Source organism: Lissotriton vulgaris, chromosome 12 (genome assembly GCF_964263255.1).
Source record: "Lissotriton vulgaris chromosome 12, aLisVul1.2, whole genome shotgun sequence".
Taxonomy (NCBI): domain Eukaryota; kingdom Metazoa; phylum Chordata; class Amphibia; order Caudata; family Salamandridae; genus Lissotriton; species Lissotriton vulgaris.
Genome location: NC_141700.1, coordinates 726,785,302 through 726,804,063, shown reverse-complemented (window position 1 = coordinate 726,804,063; position 18,762 = coordinate 726,785,302). Strand labels below are relative to the sequence as shown.

At 45.6% G+C, this 18,762-nt stretch overlaps 1 protein-coding gene across 1 annotated transcript in view; it reads left to right on the top strand.

Annotated features, from left to right (window-relative positions):
* GPC2 (glypican 2) overlaps window positions 1–18,762 on the top strand; it is a 74,204-nt gene that overhangs the window by 46,202 nt on the left and 9,240 nt on the right. Inside the window, exons 4-7 of the mRNA XM_086945988.1 lie at window positions 7,718–7,798; window positions 9,625–9,790; window positions 12,191–12,321; window positions 12,660–12,800. Of these exons, the coding sequence (XP_086802114.1) occupies window positions 7,718–7,798; window positions 9,625–9,790; window positions 12,191–12,321; window positions 12,660–12,800 (519 nt within the window). The remainder of the gene's footprint in view (window positions 1–7,717; window positions 7,799–9,624; window positions 9,791–12,190; window positions 12,322–12,659; window positions 12,801–18,762) is intronic.

Below are 18,762 nucleotides of genomic sequence, written 5' to 3'. Positions count from 1 at the left end.
TGTTATTCCGACTACTTTCTGGTCCCCAAGAAGGACAAGGGGGGTCTGCGCCTCATCGTGGACCTCCGGAACGTCAATTGCTTCCTCCGGGAGGAGAAATTCAAAATGCTGACTCTGGCTCAGGTCCTGGCTGCCCTCAACTCTGGAGACTGGATTGTAACTTTGGACTTGCAGGACGCATATTATCACATTCCCGTCCTTCCGGCCCACCGCGTTACCTGCGGTTCACGGAAGGCCAGGAGCATTTTCAGTTTGCCGGGCTCCCCTTCGGCCTTACCAGCGCCCCTGTTCACGAAAGTGATGCCGGTGGTCGCAGCCCATCTGCGCAGGTAAGGGGCATTAGTCTTCCCCTACCTCGACGACTGGTTGTTGAAGGCGGGTTCGCCCCAGGCAGTCGTCACCCACCTTCAGACTACAGCCGACCTCCTGTATTTGCTAGGGTTCTCCATCAATGTGCTGAAGTCGCACTGAGTCTCTCTCAGAAGCTTCCCTGCTCTGGATTCGGCGCAGTTTCGGGTTTATCCTCCCGAGCAGCGAGTCTGGGATATTCAGGCTATGATTCCGATTTTTTAGCCTCCATCCTGGGTTTCAGGCAGGATGACCCTCAGGTTCCTGGGCCTGATGGCCTTCTGCATCCTGCTAGTGCAACATGCCAGATGGCACATGCGGGCTTTGCAGTGGGACCTGAAGTTCCAGCGGGCACAGCATCAGGGCAATCTGTCCGATCATGTCCAGATCTCAGAGGGCACTGCATGCCAATTGCAGTGTTGGCTCACGAATCGCGATTAGGTCAATGGCAGATCCATCTCCCTTCCCCAACTGGAGCACACAGTGGTGACGGTTGCGTCCTTCCTTTGATGGGGTGGACACTTGGGAGAGGCGGAGATCAGAGGCCTCTGTCTCCGGCGGAGTCCCGCCTCCATATCAACCTTTTGGAGCTTTGAGCTATCCGACTTGCACTGAAAGCATTCCTCCCCTCTGTCCAGGGAAGAGTGGTGCAGTTGTTTACGGACAACACCACCGCCATGTGTTATTGCAACAAACAGGGTGGGGTGGGGTCCTGGACCCTATGTCAGGAAGCTCTGCGCCTCTGGACATGGCTGGAACATCAATGCATTTCCTTGATGGTTCAACATCTGGTAGGTTCTCTGAACGGCAGAGCGGACAAACTCTGCCGTCGGTGCTTGATGGATCACGAATGGCGTCTGAACTCGAACGTGGTGCAAGGTCTCTTTCTGCAGTGGGGAGACCCTTGGTTAGATCCATTCGCCCCGAAGAGAACGCGCAATGTCATCAGTTTTGCGTGTTGGAATTCCAAGGCGGCACTCGCTGAGTGACGCTTTTCATCGTGAGTGGATTTGTGGTCTGTTGTACGCCTTTCCGCCTATACCACTTCTGCCCAGAGTGCTGAAGAAGATCCGGTGTGACCGGGCCCAAGCCATCCTTGTGGCTCAGGATTGGGCATGAAGATACTGGTATCCCGAGCTACTCAGCATGGCGATCGATCCCCCGATCGGACTTCCTCTTCGGGAGGGTCTTCTGTCGCAGCAGCAGGGGACGGTCCTTCAACCTGTCCAGCCTCCACCTCCATGTGTGGCGATTGAGTGGCAACAGTTGACAGCTTTTGATCTTCCTCCCGAAGTCTGTGATGTAATTCTGGCAGTCAGGCGTCCCTCACAAAAACGGTATACGCCTTCAGGTGGAACAAGTTTGTAGCATGGTGCACAGCGAAGGCTGTGGATTGCCTTTCTGCCTCTCTTTCCGAGGTTCTTTTGTTCTTTCTTTCTTTGGCCCAGCAGGGCTCTGCTCTGGGCACTATCAAGGGTTATCTTTCGGCCGTTTCAGCCTTTCTCCGGCTTCCTGATCAGCCTTCTCTTTTTAAGTCCCCGGTTGTTAACTGTTTTCTGAAAGGCATTACGCACACGTTCCCTCCCGTGCCGTTCATCATGCCTCAATGTCACTTGAACCTTGTCTTGACGTTTCTGATGTGCGCTCCCTTCGAGCCCCTTCATAACTGTCCTTCGCGTCTTCTCACCTCCTTAAAGACTGCTTTCCTGGTTGCTATCACCCCTGCCAGAAGAGTGAGTGAGCTCTGTTCATCGGACAAAGTGGTTCTGAGGACCTGACCTTATTTCTTGACAAAGGTTGTTACGTCCTTCCACATCGGGCAGACCATCACTTTGCCCACCTTCTTTCCGCCTCTGCATCCTTCCAGAGAGGAAGAGAGGCTCCACCGTCTGGACCCAAAACGTGTGATCTCCTTCTACCTGAGCCGCACACAACAGTTCCAGGTGGATGACTAGCTCTTTGTTGGCTACGTGGGTGCCAAAAAAGGTCGGGCCATGCACAAAAGGACCATCTCTCGGTGGTTGTTCACTGCATTAAGACCTGTTTCTCGTTGGCTAAAAAGGAGCCTCCTGTGGGGCTGCGTGCCGATGCGAGCAGGGCAACTGCAGCCACTACTGCCTTGGGACACGGCGTTCCCTTGCAGGACATTTGTCAGGCAGCTACCTGGGCCTCGCTGCACACGTTTACCAAGCATTACTGCCTTGACAGTCAGGTCCGAAGAGACGGCTTCTATGGTCGTTCTATCCTCCGTGACTTCCTGGTGTAATTTTGTTCGCAAACCCACCACCCGGGTTGGTATTGCTGGGGTATCTATTCTAAGGTAAGGAATCTATCACTAACGTGTCTCTTTCAGATGCACAAGTTACTACTTGTGTAACAATATATCTGTAAGAGACATTAGTTAGTGATAGATTCTTTACCGCCCCACCCATCCTCCCCGTTCTGCGAACTGATTACTAGGGTTAAGGACATCCCTTTCAGTGCCCTAGTTTCATGGCACAAGTAGTTGATTTCTTGCATGGCTCTGCGTTCCTGGCACAGAAAGTCATGCACAGAACTGACGCCAGCGCGCATGGGTGGCGCCTAAGTAGTCTCCATGACGTCATCTCGGCGCTTACGACGCCAGCAACGGACGCAGAGCCGCATGACACCACCTACAGACGCGCAGGATTACTGCTAGCAAAACTTTCCGGATCCATTCTGACGCCTGGGGATATTCTAAGGTAAGGAATCTATCACTAACTAATGTCTCTTACAGATATATGGTTACACAAGTAGTAAATTGTGCTTCTGGCCCCCACGCTTTTTAATTCATATTCATCTGATCTCTTAATCTAGCTAACTCGCACCTACCCAAAATAGGTAGTCTTCACCTATCAAACCTATTGTATGCCCCTGATGTGGTTCTTTTAAGCCACTCAAAGATAGGACTACAACGGCTCTAGGATGCAACCGCCATATATTCAAACAAGAACGGGCTTCAGATCAATAACAAGAAAACTAAAATCCTGGCGGTTCCCTCAGGAAGGCCCAAGAAGCTGGCATGGGTCTTAAACTCGAAAAGAATAGAAGAAACCAGCTGCCAGAAGCACTTAGGAGTCTTCTCTAATAATAACGGCAGATACAAGAGTCAATTGGGTGAACAAAAAAAAGAAAGGAACTGCGTTAGCATTTGCACTCAGCTCCATTCACAAGAAATTAGTTGGCCCAACTTTCGCACCAACCCTTCGGGCGGCCCGGGCAAAAGTTATTCCAACTCTAACCTATGGAAGTGAGGTGCTAAAAGGGCTAGACAGTGGCCAACTAGACACATTAGTCGCAAATATTTTTAGAACAATCTTCCAGCTACCTTCCCACACTTCTCCAGCACAAATTAGGCTGGAATTCGGTATCTGTAGACAGTCAATGGGCCAAATTGCAACTTTTCTAATGAGCTGTCACAAGCTGAGGGCGTCAAAGAAGAGCAGTCTGGCTTGCCACTTATGAGCCCAGCTGAGCACAAGACAATGGCCAGCGGGGCACCGCTATTGGTCCTGTTGGCTTAGAATCCTCAGCCTGAGCGAGCTCTGGGACTTACATGCAAGCCAAAATGAATTCAAGAGGCTAGCAAATCTCAACGTGAAAAGCCTTTCCTCAGCATAAGACAGGGCTAGCCTCTCTGCTAGAAGTCACGGTTAGATGTCTCTTAGCACTTACACACAGTTGAAACCTCAGAGTTATCTAACTCTCACTTTGAATGCTCGCACCAAGCTCCGCTTCTTAAATCTGAGAATGGGGGTGATTCCATTGACCTGCCATGTTCCCAAATGGAAAATAGACGGTGCCCTAGAAACATGCCGGCTTTGCGGCCAACACAAGGAAGATCTGTTGCATTTACTGTGTTTGTGTCCTAACCTCTTGAAGGATCTAAGGGCTTTTCTACGAAGGGGTTGGATCGACAAGGCAGAGGTGCAGTGTTGGCATGCTTTGATCCCCGGAACATCATCCTAAACTGCGCATTGGTTAGGTTAATCAATTGATTTGAAAAAAAATAGCAGAGGGGAGAGGCTCAACGCTTCCTAGGCCTTAGACCTAGACCCCTTGCTTACCATATTAGTTGCTGAACAAACTCCTCGTGCGGAGCGGACAGGCACACGGACAGTTTCTGGACAAAAAACAAAATAAAATTCTCATCAGAAGGGGAGTAGCCCACAGGTCTTAAACGCTATTTTAAACAAGGACTGTAGTCTCCTTAATGTAACACCACTATAGGAGTTATGGATAGTGTACTTATAGTAGAGTTTTATTATGTTAATATGTTGGGTGATTTTAGCTACAGAAACCTGGGATTTATTATCAATTTTACATATTGTAACATTTTTATTTGTATTGTTTGCAAGGGTTCTAACAAATCATGCAATAAAGTTTCTTCTTCTTAAAAGAAGTGTGTGCAGACATAAGGGAACTATCAAGGGTGTCTATCTTTATAATATGGTAGAGAGGTGTTTGAGGTACTTTTGAGGTCATCTGGCTTAGCCATTTCTTAATAGATGATGATTTTCTTCTTGTTTTGTTAGGGACCTTGTAGGTGCATTTGAAAAGTAGGCTTTTTTGGCTCTCCTGATGGTTCTGTGGTAGTTTCTCATGTGTCTCTTACAGAGGAGGTTGTCTTCTACCAAAATGAAAGTACATGCTCTATGATTAAACCTATGGTTGGTGCCTTTCCACTCTGCTAGGTCCATATTGAATTATTTGTTTGTGGGTTTGATGCCTTGTTTTATTTATCTTTATTTGGCTGGGGCCTGTTCTGCGAGGGCGGCATAGGTACTATGTTACAGCTTAATCAGCAAGGCTTGATAATTATGAGGGTTTAGAACCATGATCTGTAGATACAGCAGCAAGATTTGGAGCTCCACACAGCTAAGTACATTTGGAAAGGAGCACTCTTTTTCTTATTCATCTTGTTTAAGAGCCATTCCTGGCTCGGTTTATTCCCTCAGACGCTGCCCTTTCCCTCATGAAAATGTCTAGTGACCGCAAATTATTTCTTAACATGTGTGCCACGTGGGATTGCTGTACTCTATAAAAATCCTGCTACGTTGTTTTAAAAAAACAGAAAAAGTATTCAGTGCAGGAAAATGTGGTTAGCTGTGTAGAACTTCGTATGTCAGCATTTTGCTTGGCGAGCAATAGCAGCTTAAATTGGCTATTTGGTGGTTGTTGGAGGGAAAGAAGCAGATCCAATCTAGGACTGTAGGAAAGTGTTTGAGCGGGTGAACCAAAATAAAGGTATTGTGGTAGGACATATTGAAGGGCACAAGCAGGATGAAGATAGTAAGCTGGCCCTCATCTAGGATTTATAGAACGTATTCATTGATGTCACATAGTGTTGACTTGATTCCATGTTTAGGTCAAAATCATGATTGATGCTCAATAGTGTGTTATTTCTGATGCCGTCTTGAATTTATATTAAAGATAATATGCCCATATCCCGGTGATGTGAGGAAGATTTCAGATGGGTCCCCACTGGCTTGTGAGTTGAGCCCAAACAGGGATTTTTGAGAGGCAAGGTGATTACGGAGTGTTTCAAGGTAGATGGAACTGTGCCCTCTTCAAACAGTTAATGAATTATCTAGAGAATGTCCATCTCTGGAGTCCTGTTGAAAACCCTGACAGGTGGCTATCTGCTGTTGGTAGGGGGGGTGAGGTGAGTCGCCATTGAACGAGCTGCTTTCAGAATTAGATGAAGATGTTTTAGAAACTAATGGAACATAGAGTGGGTGAATATCAGCAAAGATATAAAAGGTGTTGGTTCCGTTTTTAGAAAAGTTAGATTATATTTGTAAGAAAAGGCCCAGAATCATGTGCAAACATACTGTGTTCAGTCTGTATATTTGGCTGGTAGAGACATTATGTGTTGTGTTCTTCAGATGATTCTGTTGCATGTAATTCGACAGCTTGTTTTGCCACTGTGTTGGCACTCTTCAGGTCTTTCTTAAATTTAGCAGCCAAGTCAATCCTTAACATATCCAGATTTCCACATTTTCCAACTATGTGCCTGCAAACCGGCTTGGCTTTGAAAAGTTTTTAGTTAAACCATTTGTTTTTGCAGTGGGCATTGGGGTTTTCAGTTCTCTTATAATAAGAAACCAGTTTCTTAATCATAAACTAAGTGTTTGTCAGTTTATGTTGTAGTGGATAAACGTTTGAGTTGTTGAGTCAGTTAAACATGTATAACAAGGTATCCTTTGATACTTTGGATCAGGGTTTGTAAAAGATGGGTTGTCTTTTTTTCATTTCATTTGACATGCTGTGGAAGCAGTCTGTTGCAGGTTGTCGAATGCTGATTTGAAATCCTATGAAAGAATGTCCTTTGGTCTGTGTAGGCCTTGATAGCTAAACTCAGGTGTTGGCATTGTGGAAGACTTTGAGGACTCAGTAGAGTTTTTTTAACTTCAACCATATATTAAAGTTACCTGCTATAATGTTTTTATTGCCTATATAATTAACAGTGTCCTAGTGCCTAGGATTTTCTTCTATGAACGAAGAGTTTGGGTTACAAGCCTTTTGATGGTGTTGGTGGCGAGAGTATATGGGCATCCTGCATTATGGCAGCGATGTTCGGGCTGGACTGTTCCCATGAGACACAGGGTCAGACTGATTTGTAAATGGCCGTGTCTGAACTGGGGTGGCGGAGTGAGCTAAAGAATGATGATGGATTAAACCCAGATCAGTTGAAGGGGGGTGAGTGCTTGCAATGTTCCACACTCCGTCCATCATCCCCTTTGGTTTAGCGATGAATTCAAACAATTTTATTTCCGTAGTTGGAAGGCAGCAGGAAGTGCAGCTTCAGGAGCAGTTAATGTGATGCTGCTTCTTCTTCTTCCTGTTGTATTTGTGATGTGAGGATAGAATCTTGCACAGGTGAGATCATCTGGGATGAGTAGGTTGTGCTAAGTAAACACGGTTTATCTTATGGCTGAGAACTGTATGTTTGAATCAGGGATAATAAAATGGTATTGAAATGTTAACAATGTCAGGTAATAACAGTTATTGCCCTTAATATGATTTAGGATTGATAAAAGACTTATTTGAACAATATTAAAGAAGAATCAATATTATTGGCATTTCATAGAATGATGACTATTATTAAACACACATTTTATGTTGCTGAATAATATTTAACTATGACCCTCATTCTTGTCAGAAAGTAATAGCCAACAATATTGAATGTAAATAATATCACATAATGAGGGGGAATAAACATAGATTATGAATTTTATTGAATACTCACTATTCATGATGTTTAATACTGAATCAAAGAGCTAATGATGGCAGACATAAATGAAGTGCATAATAAAGTCTAATGGTTTTGTTCCTTTACCCCCAGGTGACTCGGGCATTCATTGCAGCCAGGGCATTCATGCAAGGACTTGCAACGGGGCGCGATATTGTCACCAAGGCTTCCAAGGTGAGGAACTTTTTTTAGAACAAGACGCTTTCAGGGAGTAGATTTGATGCAGAGGCAGAATATCTAGCTCTGTGGAGCTACGCTTCAATTGGATCCCCACTTGTGCTGTGGATGGATCCACCACATCCGTGTGGTGTTCACCACCTGTAGCTGAGATGGCCCACTGATCCACCAACTCACTGGAGGCTGTTCCATCCATCCAGAGGTGTCAGAGGTGTATTGACAAGTCTACCTTCACTGTCTGGGCCTTTTCCATTGATACTCTGACTCTGAGTTTTTTTCTGTATATATCTGCCTCGTTTTCTTTATACACCACCTCTATTTTCTTTTGTGTCTTGGGAACACAACGGCTGGAGCCATTTATAGATTCACCTTTTTCTACTGTTTGTTAGATGTACTTCATTTGCCACTCCTGGATGTACCTCCTCTGCAAAGAATGTCCCTTTAATCCAAAGTCTCCGCTAGAGGCTTCTCTGTGTATCTACTTCTACCGTCTGGGCGTGTTCGGTGGATTCTCGATCTCTTTTGGGGGTTCCTCTATGTATCCACCCATGCTGCGGTAGACTGTTCCTTTAACCTGCACACATGTGAGGGTTTTTCCATGGATCCACCACTACTGATCTAGATTGTACTATAAGGCCACCATCAGGAATAGTTAAGCACATTCATTAATTTACTGAATATGATTGTTTGTCATTTATCCAATGGGTTTCATTTAGTTTCACCTAAGCCTTCAGCATACATTTCACCCTTTCTCTGTACCACTTCTCCCTTCCCAATGTATGGTGTCACCCTTAAACCAGTTGAACTAAAGTTGTGTCAAAGATTATAGCACATAGGAAGGTGCACAAGGAAATAGTCGAACTCCAATGTGTATTCAAAGTATATCCTTTATTCTCTTTTCTTCATTGAAAAAGGTTAAAATCCAGCCAACGTGTTTCGTTCTAAATGCTCCTGGAGCTTCATCAGGACCCTAAATAGTGTCAAGCAAGTGTTTCCTTAGATCCTATAACATGAAAGTCCATTCACGCTTTATAGATTGAAAGTCCTCCACATAAGTTCATCAGCCGGATTAATGGCTTTCGGATAGTACCGAGGAAATGTGTGGAACACTCTTTTCGATTCCATAATAAGTATCTCATGCGCTCATCTGTCTTAGAAGATCTCATACCTGAGGTCACTATTTAGAGCCCTGATGAAGTTCCAGGAGCATTTGGAACGAAACGCAATGGCTGGATTTTAACCTTTTTCATTGAAGAAAAGAGAATAAAGGTTATACTTTGAATACACATTGGAGTTCGACTAGTTCCTCGTGCACCTTCCTATGTGCTATAATCTTTGATCTGCTGGACAATGGCACAAAACAGCTGCAGGTGCCGGAGAAATTGTGCACAGAACATTATACACTAAACAATTATGATTGAGGTGCAATCTTTCTAGTCTGCTGTTGTTTTCATATTTTGAACAACAGTGGTGTGCTTGATAGGTTGGAATCTCTCCCTCTAAGCAAGAGAAAGAGGAGCACATGCCACAGACATCCATGTGTTTAGTTTTAATGTTCTTCGGACACATCAAAGTGTGTATCATTACATTCATCAATGTAATCAACAAGAATTGAGGTGAGGCAAGTGTGGAGCTATATCTTTTGCTATCTCTGTCCTCTCTGCTCAAAGTCGAATTCTGTTTTAGCAGTTGTCAGAGGGGGCTCACACAGCAACTGAGAAGCTCTTCTTTTTTACCACCCACCCCAGGGTTTCATTATGATACTTAGTCTGCATCTTATTATATACTCCAGCTCCACATCTTTTCTCTCTCACTCTCTACAGATCAGCCCAACGGGTGAGTGCCTCCGTGCTGTCATGAGGATGACCTACTGCCCTCTTTGTCGGGGTATGCCTAGCCTCAAGCCCTGCAATGGTTTCTGTCTTAACGTCATGAAGGGCTGCCTGGCTAACTTGGCCGATCTGGACATAGAATGGAACAACTTCATAGGTGAGTGTTCTGTGGCTGTGATTATGTCACATTAGTGGTTCTTGTTTAGTTTGACTGTCCTGTAAACCAACTTGCCATGGTTGATTGTCTCAGACTGGCAGATTGACCTACTTATTGTGTGTTTGCCAGTAAGGGGGGCGGGCATTCAGGTTTGGGTTTGCGGTCATCCCCAACCGCAATGGCATTCATGTCTGGGGATGTCTGATTAAGGTTCCTGTGCAGAGGAACCTAGTGGTCAGGCCTGTATCACTTTGTGCTGGTGGGTGTCTTAGTTAACTGAGCAATGTCGTACTGAGGGATTCCCAAAGTCAGAGCCCTTTAAGGTGTTGTCTGGTCTTGCAACACCATAATGTCTGTCTTCTTGTCATGGTTGGCAGTTTCACTTAGTAAAGTGATACCTACAGTTTTTAGGTTTCGCTACAGGAGCCTTGTAGAAATGTTTCATCTTGCGAGAACCCCAACATCCATGTGGCAGAAGTCAATTTGATGGGCGCTCCGAAGTACTGACTTTGCAGAGGAAGAGCCTTGTGTTGTTATGCCTATCTTTGGAGATGTTGGTTGTCTTAATTAGCTGAGTTGCACTTGTTGGTTATAAGGCTTCCGATGGATTTGGCCCCATGGAGGAAGTGGGTCTTTCCTAAAAGTGTCATATAAGGTTGGGCTTTCCAAATTATTTTACCACTCCGCACCGCTCTAGTCTGATTATATAGGTATATTTTAAATTAAGGACTCTATGAATTTGAAAGATTCATTTAGAGAAGCAGATTTTGCAAAACAGATGAGTCAAAGAATTAAAGGGATATGGGTTTTCATACTGTAGATCCATTTTAAGGGTTTGGTCATGGGACTTGTAGAAGAAAATGGGAACATAAGACAAGGGGGTGATGAGCCATTGAAACCACTGCATTTTGGGGGTTTTCTGTCTCTCACCTTAAAACCTTGAAGCATTTAGATATACATTTAGACAAAGTTAAGACAATCTGAAAATAAGGAAACCAAATTTTATATTCAATTGATGTACCACCACAATTTCAAGTACATGTCGCTGAATGAAATGTAGTTTTAAAAGTTAACATTCTCAGCACTTCAAGTCTACAGAATGACGCAGGTGCCATTTTATTTTATTGACTGACTCAACATTGCGGGCATCACTTAGATCGGTCAGTTGAAAAAAAATATTAAGAGGGAAAAACATGCTTTTGTGTGGGGCCAGCAGCTATTGGCAGCTAAGCTCTGCAAAAAAATTATTTTAAAAGTGTATTTTAAAAAAAGGATAGCAGAGGTTGGGGGGCAATGGAGGAGCAGCTTACAGAGCAATATAGGGGGAGAGGCACAGGACGGAGGCAGCAATGCTCAGAGAGAAGCACATGAGGGAAACACAAGGGGCGTGGGGTGATACACACGAAGTGCACAGGAAAGAGAGTGTGCAGCCACGAGAGAAAGAGAGAGTGAGAGCTCACACAAACTATGGGGAGGCAGGTATTTGACGGAGTGGGAAGAAAGATAAGAGGAAGAGAGCTGGAAAACAAATGAACTCTGATGGAGCACTTAACCAAAACAAAATATTAGTTTCCGAAAAGTGAGCATTAGAATGACACAAGTCAGCCAGGCAAGAGAATGGTAAAGAGCCTATGCTTCTGGGGAGGGAAAAACACAAGCTTGACCAGGAAAGTCATCAAGTAGTAAGCAAGCAAATGAGAGTGACAATAAAGTCACCCAATGGTAAAGAAATAGGTGGGTTGAAACCCCAATGTAAGTTCTTGGTAAGGCCACATTAGCTCTTTCACAACCATGAGGCTTGCGCTGTCTGGCAAGCGCAACCAAAACCATGTCAAGAAGTCAAACACTAGCCTGCAATACAGAAACTTGTTTAAGAGAATAATGTATATAAAATAATTGAATCATATTTTCTTTAAATTGGTTGCATACTATGAAATAGGAAGAGTGTAAAAGGCATCCCTGATCCCACTGCCTGCACAATATATTTTCATATAGCGTTGACGAGAGAGTTGGAGCAGGGAGTGCTGAGGGTGGAAGCTGCCATGTGCACACCACTGTTCTCTAGGCTGGTGGTAGAACAGATACAGTGGCAAGAATGGAGGCGAGAAGTTCCTCCCTGGAGCAGTGAGGGGAGGAAAATACTGCTTGCATATGCCTCGTCTTCAACAATGCCCCCTTAGAGATAGCGTACCTACTACCTCTACGTGGATAATAGCCAGATCTTATAAGTTTGCAGTGCAGGCTGCTGGGGTAGGGCAGAGACTACAGTGGGTGTGTAATTATTGGTTATAGATCTAGTTTCACTCTTAGGTGACAGGTAGTCTTAAGACTGTAGGAAGGGCTTGGTGCCCATGTGGTCTTGAGCTGTAAAGTTTCACCGGCGTGTGTGTTTTCCACCAGATGCTCTGATTCAGGTGGCGGAGAGACTGGAAGGCCCTTTCAACTTTGAGCTGGCTGCAGACTCTATCGGAGTGAAGATCTCAGAAGGGATAATGTACATGCAGGAAAACACAGTGCAGACGTCAACCAAGGTGAGATAGTAAACACTGAAAACAGCGTTCTGAAAAAAGTTGCATTTGCACAGGAGTGTGTCACTCCATGAGATGACTGTCATTGAAATATGTGGATGGATGCATTTAGGGTGCGGGTGTGTCACATTGGTTCATTTGTCTTGGGTTTTGAATCAGTGCACAGGGCAAGAAGATGAACCTCTGCATTTGCAGGAGTGTAGGCAAAAGTAGTTATTTAGAAATCCTGCCCCCACTCACAATATGGCTCTTGTAGTGCGTAGATCTAACAACATGACGAACAAACATCTGAAATTCGTCACAGAATATAAGGATAATTTGATTTTGGTTTCTCTTTGCAGGTATACCAAGGATGTGGAAATCCACGACCAGCCCCAGGCCGAACCAAGCGGGCTCCCAAGGATGAAACAAAACGAAGGTTTCGAACCTATTCTCCTGAAGAGAAGCCCACCACTGCAGCTGGAACAAACCTGGACAGACTGGTAAGGGAAGCAAGGGCTCGACATCAGAGCATGAATGAGAGCCAAGGCTTGTGGTCTGAAGGCAAAGCATGGGATATCATGTGATGTACAGGCCTGGGGAGTGGAAGGTAGACAGTGGTATCATATGTGAGATACAGGTCTTGTAGTCTGAAGATAAGAGAAGGATAACATGTAAATTCAAAGTCTTTGGGCTATGAGGGCCACAGCTCCTGGGGTCAGATGAAAGCTTAAGGGAGAACATAAATGTTCAGGATTTTCTGTCTGAAGCCAGAAAATAGGATGTTATTTTTGGCATGTGGTTAAAAAACAGGGCAGTGCTTGTATGTTATGCAGTAGTTGTTGGGCCAGAAGGCTGATTAGATGATTTATGTAAAGCACAAACCTTTTACTCTTAACACATACTAGTTCAAGCTAGCAAACAAAGCAGGTGCATTCTGAAGAGTGGAGACTTGTATAAGAAGTACAGGACCTGGAGTCTGAAGATAGAGGGATACATTTAGAAATATACTTTACCCAGAAATTGAACAATTCACTTGTCCCTTTAAAATGATGTCAATTCCTCTGCCCCTTGCTCTCTAGCTACTCTAAGTCATGCTGTGGGCAGAAAATCTGATAACTGCTGTGTGGGACATCTATTGTGGACTCTAGAAAGGGTTTCTTCATGCCTGATATATTCTGCACCTTGAAGATACAAACAAGGGTTCCCTTTCACATCTAGGGAGTTTCTCAGTCTTAGATTCTGAGACATATAAAGAGCCTGGCAGAGATACTGTGATTGCTTGAAAAAAGTTTAGCAATTAATTTGTGCAAAATAATTGCCTAAAAAAAAACATTGTCTTGAGGACCAATTTGAGAGACTTGATTCTCATTAGCCCTCTGCCGTAAGTGGCAATCTACCACAAAAACAGATTTGAAAGACAACCAGCTCAAAGGGAACCCTGCGCAGAACTCCCAAAACTAAATTTTGGCTACTAGGAGAAAGAGGATGACCTGTGGCAATAATGTCAGTCAAAGGGTTGTTCTATGGCTGTGGCTTTTGTTAGTTGTGCAGCATTTGCAATAGGTGTTTTGGAGTGTAAATCTTTTCTGTTTTCACATGCTGTGCATGATTCCGTCATCTGTTAGTTGAGCCTTGAATAGTCTTTTTAGACTCTTTTTATTTTTATTTTAATGTGGGTATTGGTGTCAGCCATTCGATGCGGTGTTCCTCTTTGGGTGCTATGAGCCGTACACCCGTGAAGCTGCTCTGCGTGGTCGCCATCTTTAGATCCTTTTTCCACTGTTGAATCTGCAATCACGGGCGAGACCTCTCGGTCAAAAAGCAGAAAAATAAACTTTGTTGGGGAAAAGCACTGAAAAACACTGGATTAGGCGAAGAACCTACAATTACCACAAGGATTTTGACCACATGGGTCATAAAATGAAGAGAGGGTATAGAGCACACACCTTTACAGTTCTGCCCTAACTGCCATCACAAATTTTACCAAAAAGATAGCCATGAGGTGTGTAAACTCTGTTTGCGCTGGGACCATCAGTTGTAGGACTGTGGCGTTTTTGCTGAATTTTAACCTAGGATGCTGAAGGTAGGGGGGAAACAAAGGTGGGCTCACCACGCGATGGCCCAGGCACAAAAACACTCCCAGGGAAGAACTTGAACTCTCCTGCGATAAAGAAAATCCAGAGGGGACTGGCTGGCCCAGGGAGAATCTTTAGACATATAAGAAAGGGTCGACATTAAAAAGGAGAAAGCACTGAAGAAATCAATTAATGAGGACAAGTGTCAGGTAACATCATAACTTCACTTGAGCATCGAGTCAAAACACTCCAAAACCACCCGTCACCGAACTTTTTAGTAATCAACGTGAAACTAAAACACTAAGAGCATCACATATCATCAAAGACCAGGGATACTGCTGATGGCAAACCCTCAAATTTGATCTTGACTCCAAAAGGTGATCAATAACATGGAAGGGAGAAGGAAGTCCATGAAGTGGAACCCTCAATCCTGAAGAAGAGACAGGTGACTGTCAACATCAAACTAAAGACTCTCGAGGTCGAGCGAAAGAAACAGTGACCCAGAGCAGAAATGCAGGCTTTGGCAAAGGAGTTTGATGACTCCTTCAACGTATACAAGACATCTCAGCCTTCCTCCTCGAGGGAAAGGTCTTCAAGAGAACGAACCAGAGATAGAGCAACCAGAACTGAAGGCATCAGGCACCTCTGAACCTACAGAGGAGCCAGAAGACTAGGAGATCTGTGAATATGAAGGGCAGTCCTGTGAAGGTCAGTTTAAATGTGTTCTTTGGCAGAGAGAGCTCAATTGAAGAAGGATAGCAGAATGTCGGGACAGCTATCCTTAAGACTTTCACCACCAGAGGACATTGCCACATATATTCACAAAGAGAGCTGCAGAGAATTATGCCATAAAATTAGAGGAAGATGAAACTAAATCCTGTTTTCTCTTGGAAATACTCATTCCTTGTGAAAGGAAGAACCCATACCTTCCATTGCTACTTAGCATTCTGTCCCTAGGAAAGGGGGCTTTTAGGAAGGAGCCACTGCTAAGGTAGAGACTCCAAAGGCTGAAAAAATAATAAACGATCTTCTCAGGTAGTAATTTTGTAACTTATTGCTCAACCATTTTCTGTGATTTCTGGACCCATTCACTGGACGGCTGAATAATGCATGACACGTGAATCTTCAATAGCATCATGATAATAACTACTAGTACAGGTAAGAAAATCGTTTCTTCCATTTTAGGGCTGGCTGTGTTTTTGCCCTTACTTACCTAGCTTTTCCAATTTCATCTTCACCTTTTAGGGCTGGAACCTCCAAAGAAATCATTAATTTACTCCTAGAGATTTAACTTTTTTTTGTTTAAATCATTTTTATTAATTTTTTCTTTTGTTTTTTTGTGCCCATTGGTCAATAAAACATGCATTCGGCATGATACTCATGTAACAGAGCGATGAATTGCCAACAGTTAGGCACTCTTGGACTGATTACAATATGGCGATGAACATTCAACTTTACAACAGTGCCTTAAACAAAAGCGGGATGGCGCTGCCAAGGTGCGGCTTTAGGTAATACGCAAAGACTATAATTAGCAGGGCATATAGGTAGGGCATCACTGATGCAACAGGCGGAGAAAAGGAGGAAAGAAAACAGATTGCCAGTGACAGTGTACAGCTGAGTTGATAGCTTAATGACAATAAGAAAGTCAGTGCACAGTAATTACAGCAAAGCTTGCGGAAACATCGCAGGAAAGACAGAGTGGGACTGACAAGCCTCAGCATCAAGCAATGTGCGAGCAATGTAGGGGCAGTGCAGTTCAAACGTAACCGGGGACATAGAGTACAACAAAATGAGGGCAACAAAAGCAATTGAAGGATAGGATAGAGTCGCGCAAGACCTGCCGCCATAGCTAAATTCACTGGAGGACTTCAAACACCCCTAAGACTCAGCAGTAACGGAGTACCACGGCATAGGGTTAATGGCACACTGGGAAGTGGTGTCAGTCTTGATCCGCGTCGGCGGAGGGGTTGGGGGCACCCTGAGTGATAGCCCTTGGTGATGCAGGCAGGGGTCTCTGTCCACCCCTGCGAGTTTGGAGACCATTGCATCCCACTGAGGCGCCAGGGGGGAACATACAAATGCCAAGCAGATCCTCTCTGCTCAGCACCACGCCCTCGCCCAATTAGAGAAGGATTGGCGCCAAGCAAGAGGGTGTGGTGGTAGGGGGACTTCCAGCACTTAGTGAGTATGCGCTTGGCCGTCATTAGGCCTAGGTCAAAAAAACGTGTCGCTCCTCTATATTTCTTGTTCCTGCTAAAGAGATGTGGTATATGAGCTTCCCATGTCGGAGGAATGGTGTGGGCTGCGCAGCTTATGAGGCCGTTTGTCACAGCACGCCAGTAGTCAGTCAGGGGCGAGCATCTCCAGAGCATATGTATCAAGTCAGCGTCTAATTGCCGACAGCGGGGGCAAGCCGCATCTGTGCGATGTAAGTACCTGTTTATGTGAGCGGGGGTAAGGTAGGCCTGGTGCAGTATGAAAAATTGTATCTGCCGGAACCGTTGATTCCGTGGGATGCGGGTCGGACCACCACGGGCAGCAAGCCATTCCCTAGCAATAAATGCTCTGCCCAGAGCCCCCTCGCAGTGAAGCCGAAGACGAGTGAGATCTATGTCCGTATGTTGTCGAAGAGAGGATGCGAACCAGCGCGTAAGGTGTTTCCCCCTCCCCATCACGTATAGGTATTGCAAGGTATGGTGTATGGGAGGTTCCTGGACGAGTGTACCCCATTTGGACCCTAATGAGGCTATGAGTGCTCTGTGTAATAAGAACTGTCCCGGAGGTATATTTTCTCCTACTATGAGGTCCTGGAATGGAATAAGAGCGCCTTCTTGAAAGAGTCCCCCCCCCCCCCCCCGTCTTGCACCCCCCCCCCCGACCCCTCCCCCGTCTGAAGTCCAGTGATGTAACTCCGCTGCCGTCGTGTAGGTGTCCCCCTTGGAGTTCCCAGAAGAGGGATTGCAGGTGCGTATGGAACGGTGGCTCTAGTGAGGAAAAGGCATCTGCGAAAGCATTTGTGTGCCTCAGTGAGGAGGAAAATGTCTGGAGGCCTAAATGCAGAGCAGGGATGGAAAATCTGAAGCAGGGTTTGTAGTAGTAGCGGGGGTTGCAGAAAGGCCGTATCGGGTAGATAACGAGAGGACATCCACCTGGCGACCCACTGCAGCTGGGAGGCCAGGTAGTAATGCTCAAAATTGGGCACTGAAAGTCCACCCAGTTCGGCAGGTAGATAAAGCTTTCCCATGGACACTCTGTGCCGTGAAGTCCCCCATATGAAATCTCGTATTACCCTCTCCCATTGCTTAAAGAAGGGGGGGGAGCTAATGAGGGGTAGCATGGCAAAATAGTAAAGGAGGCGGAAAGGATCACCATTTTAACCAGCGCAACCCTACCAGAGATTGCCAATGGGAGAGTCTTCCAGGAACTCATCTGAGATCGAGTCGCCATGGTTGCTCGGACCACATTCCCGTCAAAGAGGTCGGCTTTAGCGCAATAAATCTGAACCCCTAAGTAACAAAAAGGGTCGGTGCACCAGGTCACTAGTGTACCTCCGAGTGTGAAGCCGGATTCGGTGTATTCCTCAGGAACGGGGAGAGTATGGACTTTGCCGGATTAACTCTCAGCCCGGAGGCTCGCGCAAAGTGGCTAAGGGCTTGATCGAGGGAGGGGGAATATCATGAAGATCCCTGGCGTATATTAACAAGTCCCTACCATGGTCATCAAGTAAGAAGTGTTTGGGGCGCTGGGGGTGTTCCTGCCTAATCAAATAGGCCAGGAGTCTCCCGGCTTTGTCTGCAGTCGAGTGGGAGCGGATCCAGTGTTCTAAATAGTTATGGCAGCGCAGGCGATCGAGAAGTACCACGCCCTCGGCGTGGGCCGCATCAAGGTGTCGCTGCCTAGTCGGGTCGGTGACAACTTGAGACTCGAGTAGAAGTAATTGTCCTTCAATGTGGGTCAATGAGGTGTCTAGTTGCCTATGAATACTCCAAGTCTGTCCCAGACAATGGACCCTAACCACCACCTTAAAGGCCTCCCACTCAGTGAGGATCGAGTCTGTGGAGCCGGTATTTGCTGCAAAATAGTTAGCTATTGCTCCCTCCAGTGACCCTCGGAAGAGGGAGTTCTCCAGGGCTGCAGTCTGCAGGCGCCAGGTCCGAACCGGCGGGGACGGCGCCTCCCAGGCCCGTTGCATCAATAAGGGGTTATGATCGGAGTGTGTCCGACAAAGGTAATCCGTTGCTCGTATCAAGGGGAGGAGGGCTGTGGATACGAGTATTTGATCAAGGCGTAAGTGCAGTTTATGGACTGGGGAATGGAAGGAGTATACCCTGGAACAAGGATGACGTTTCCGCCAAACATCTGAAAGGGCCCAATGTCCTAGCCACGT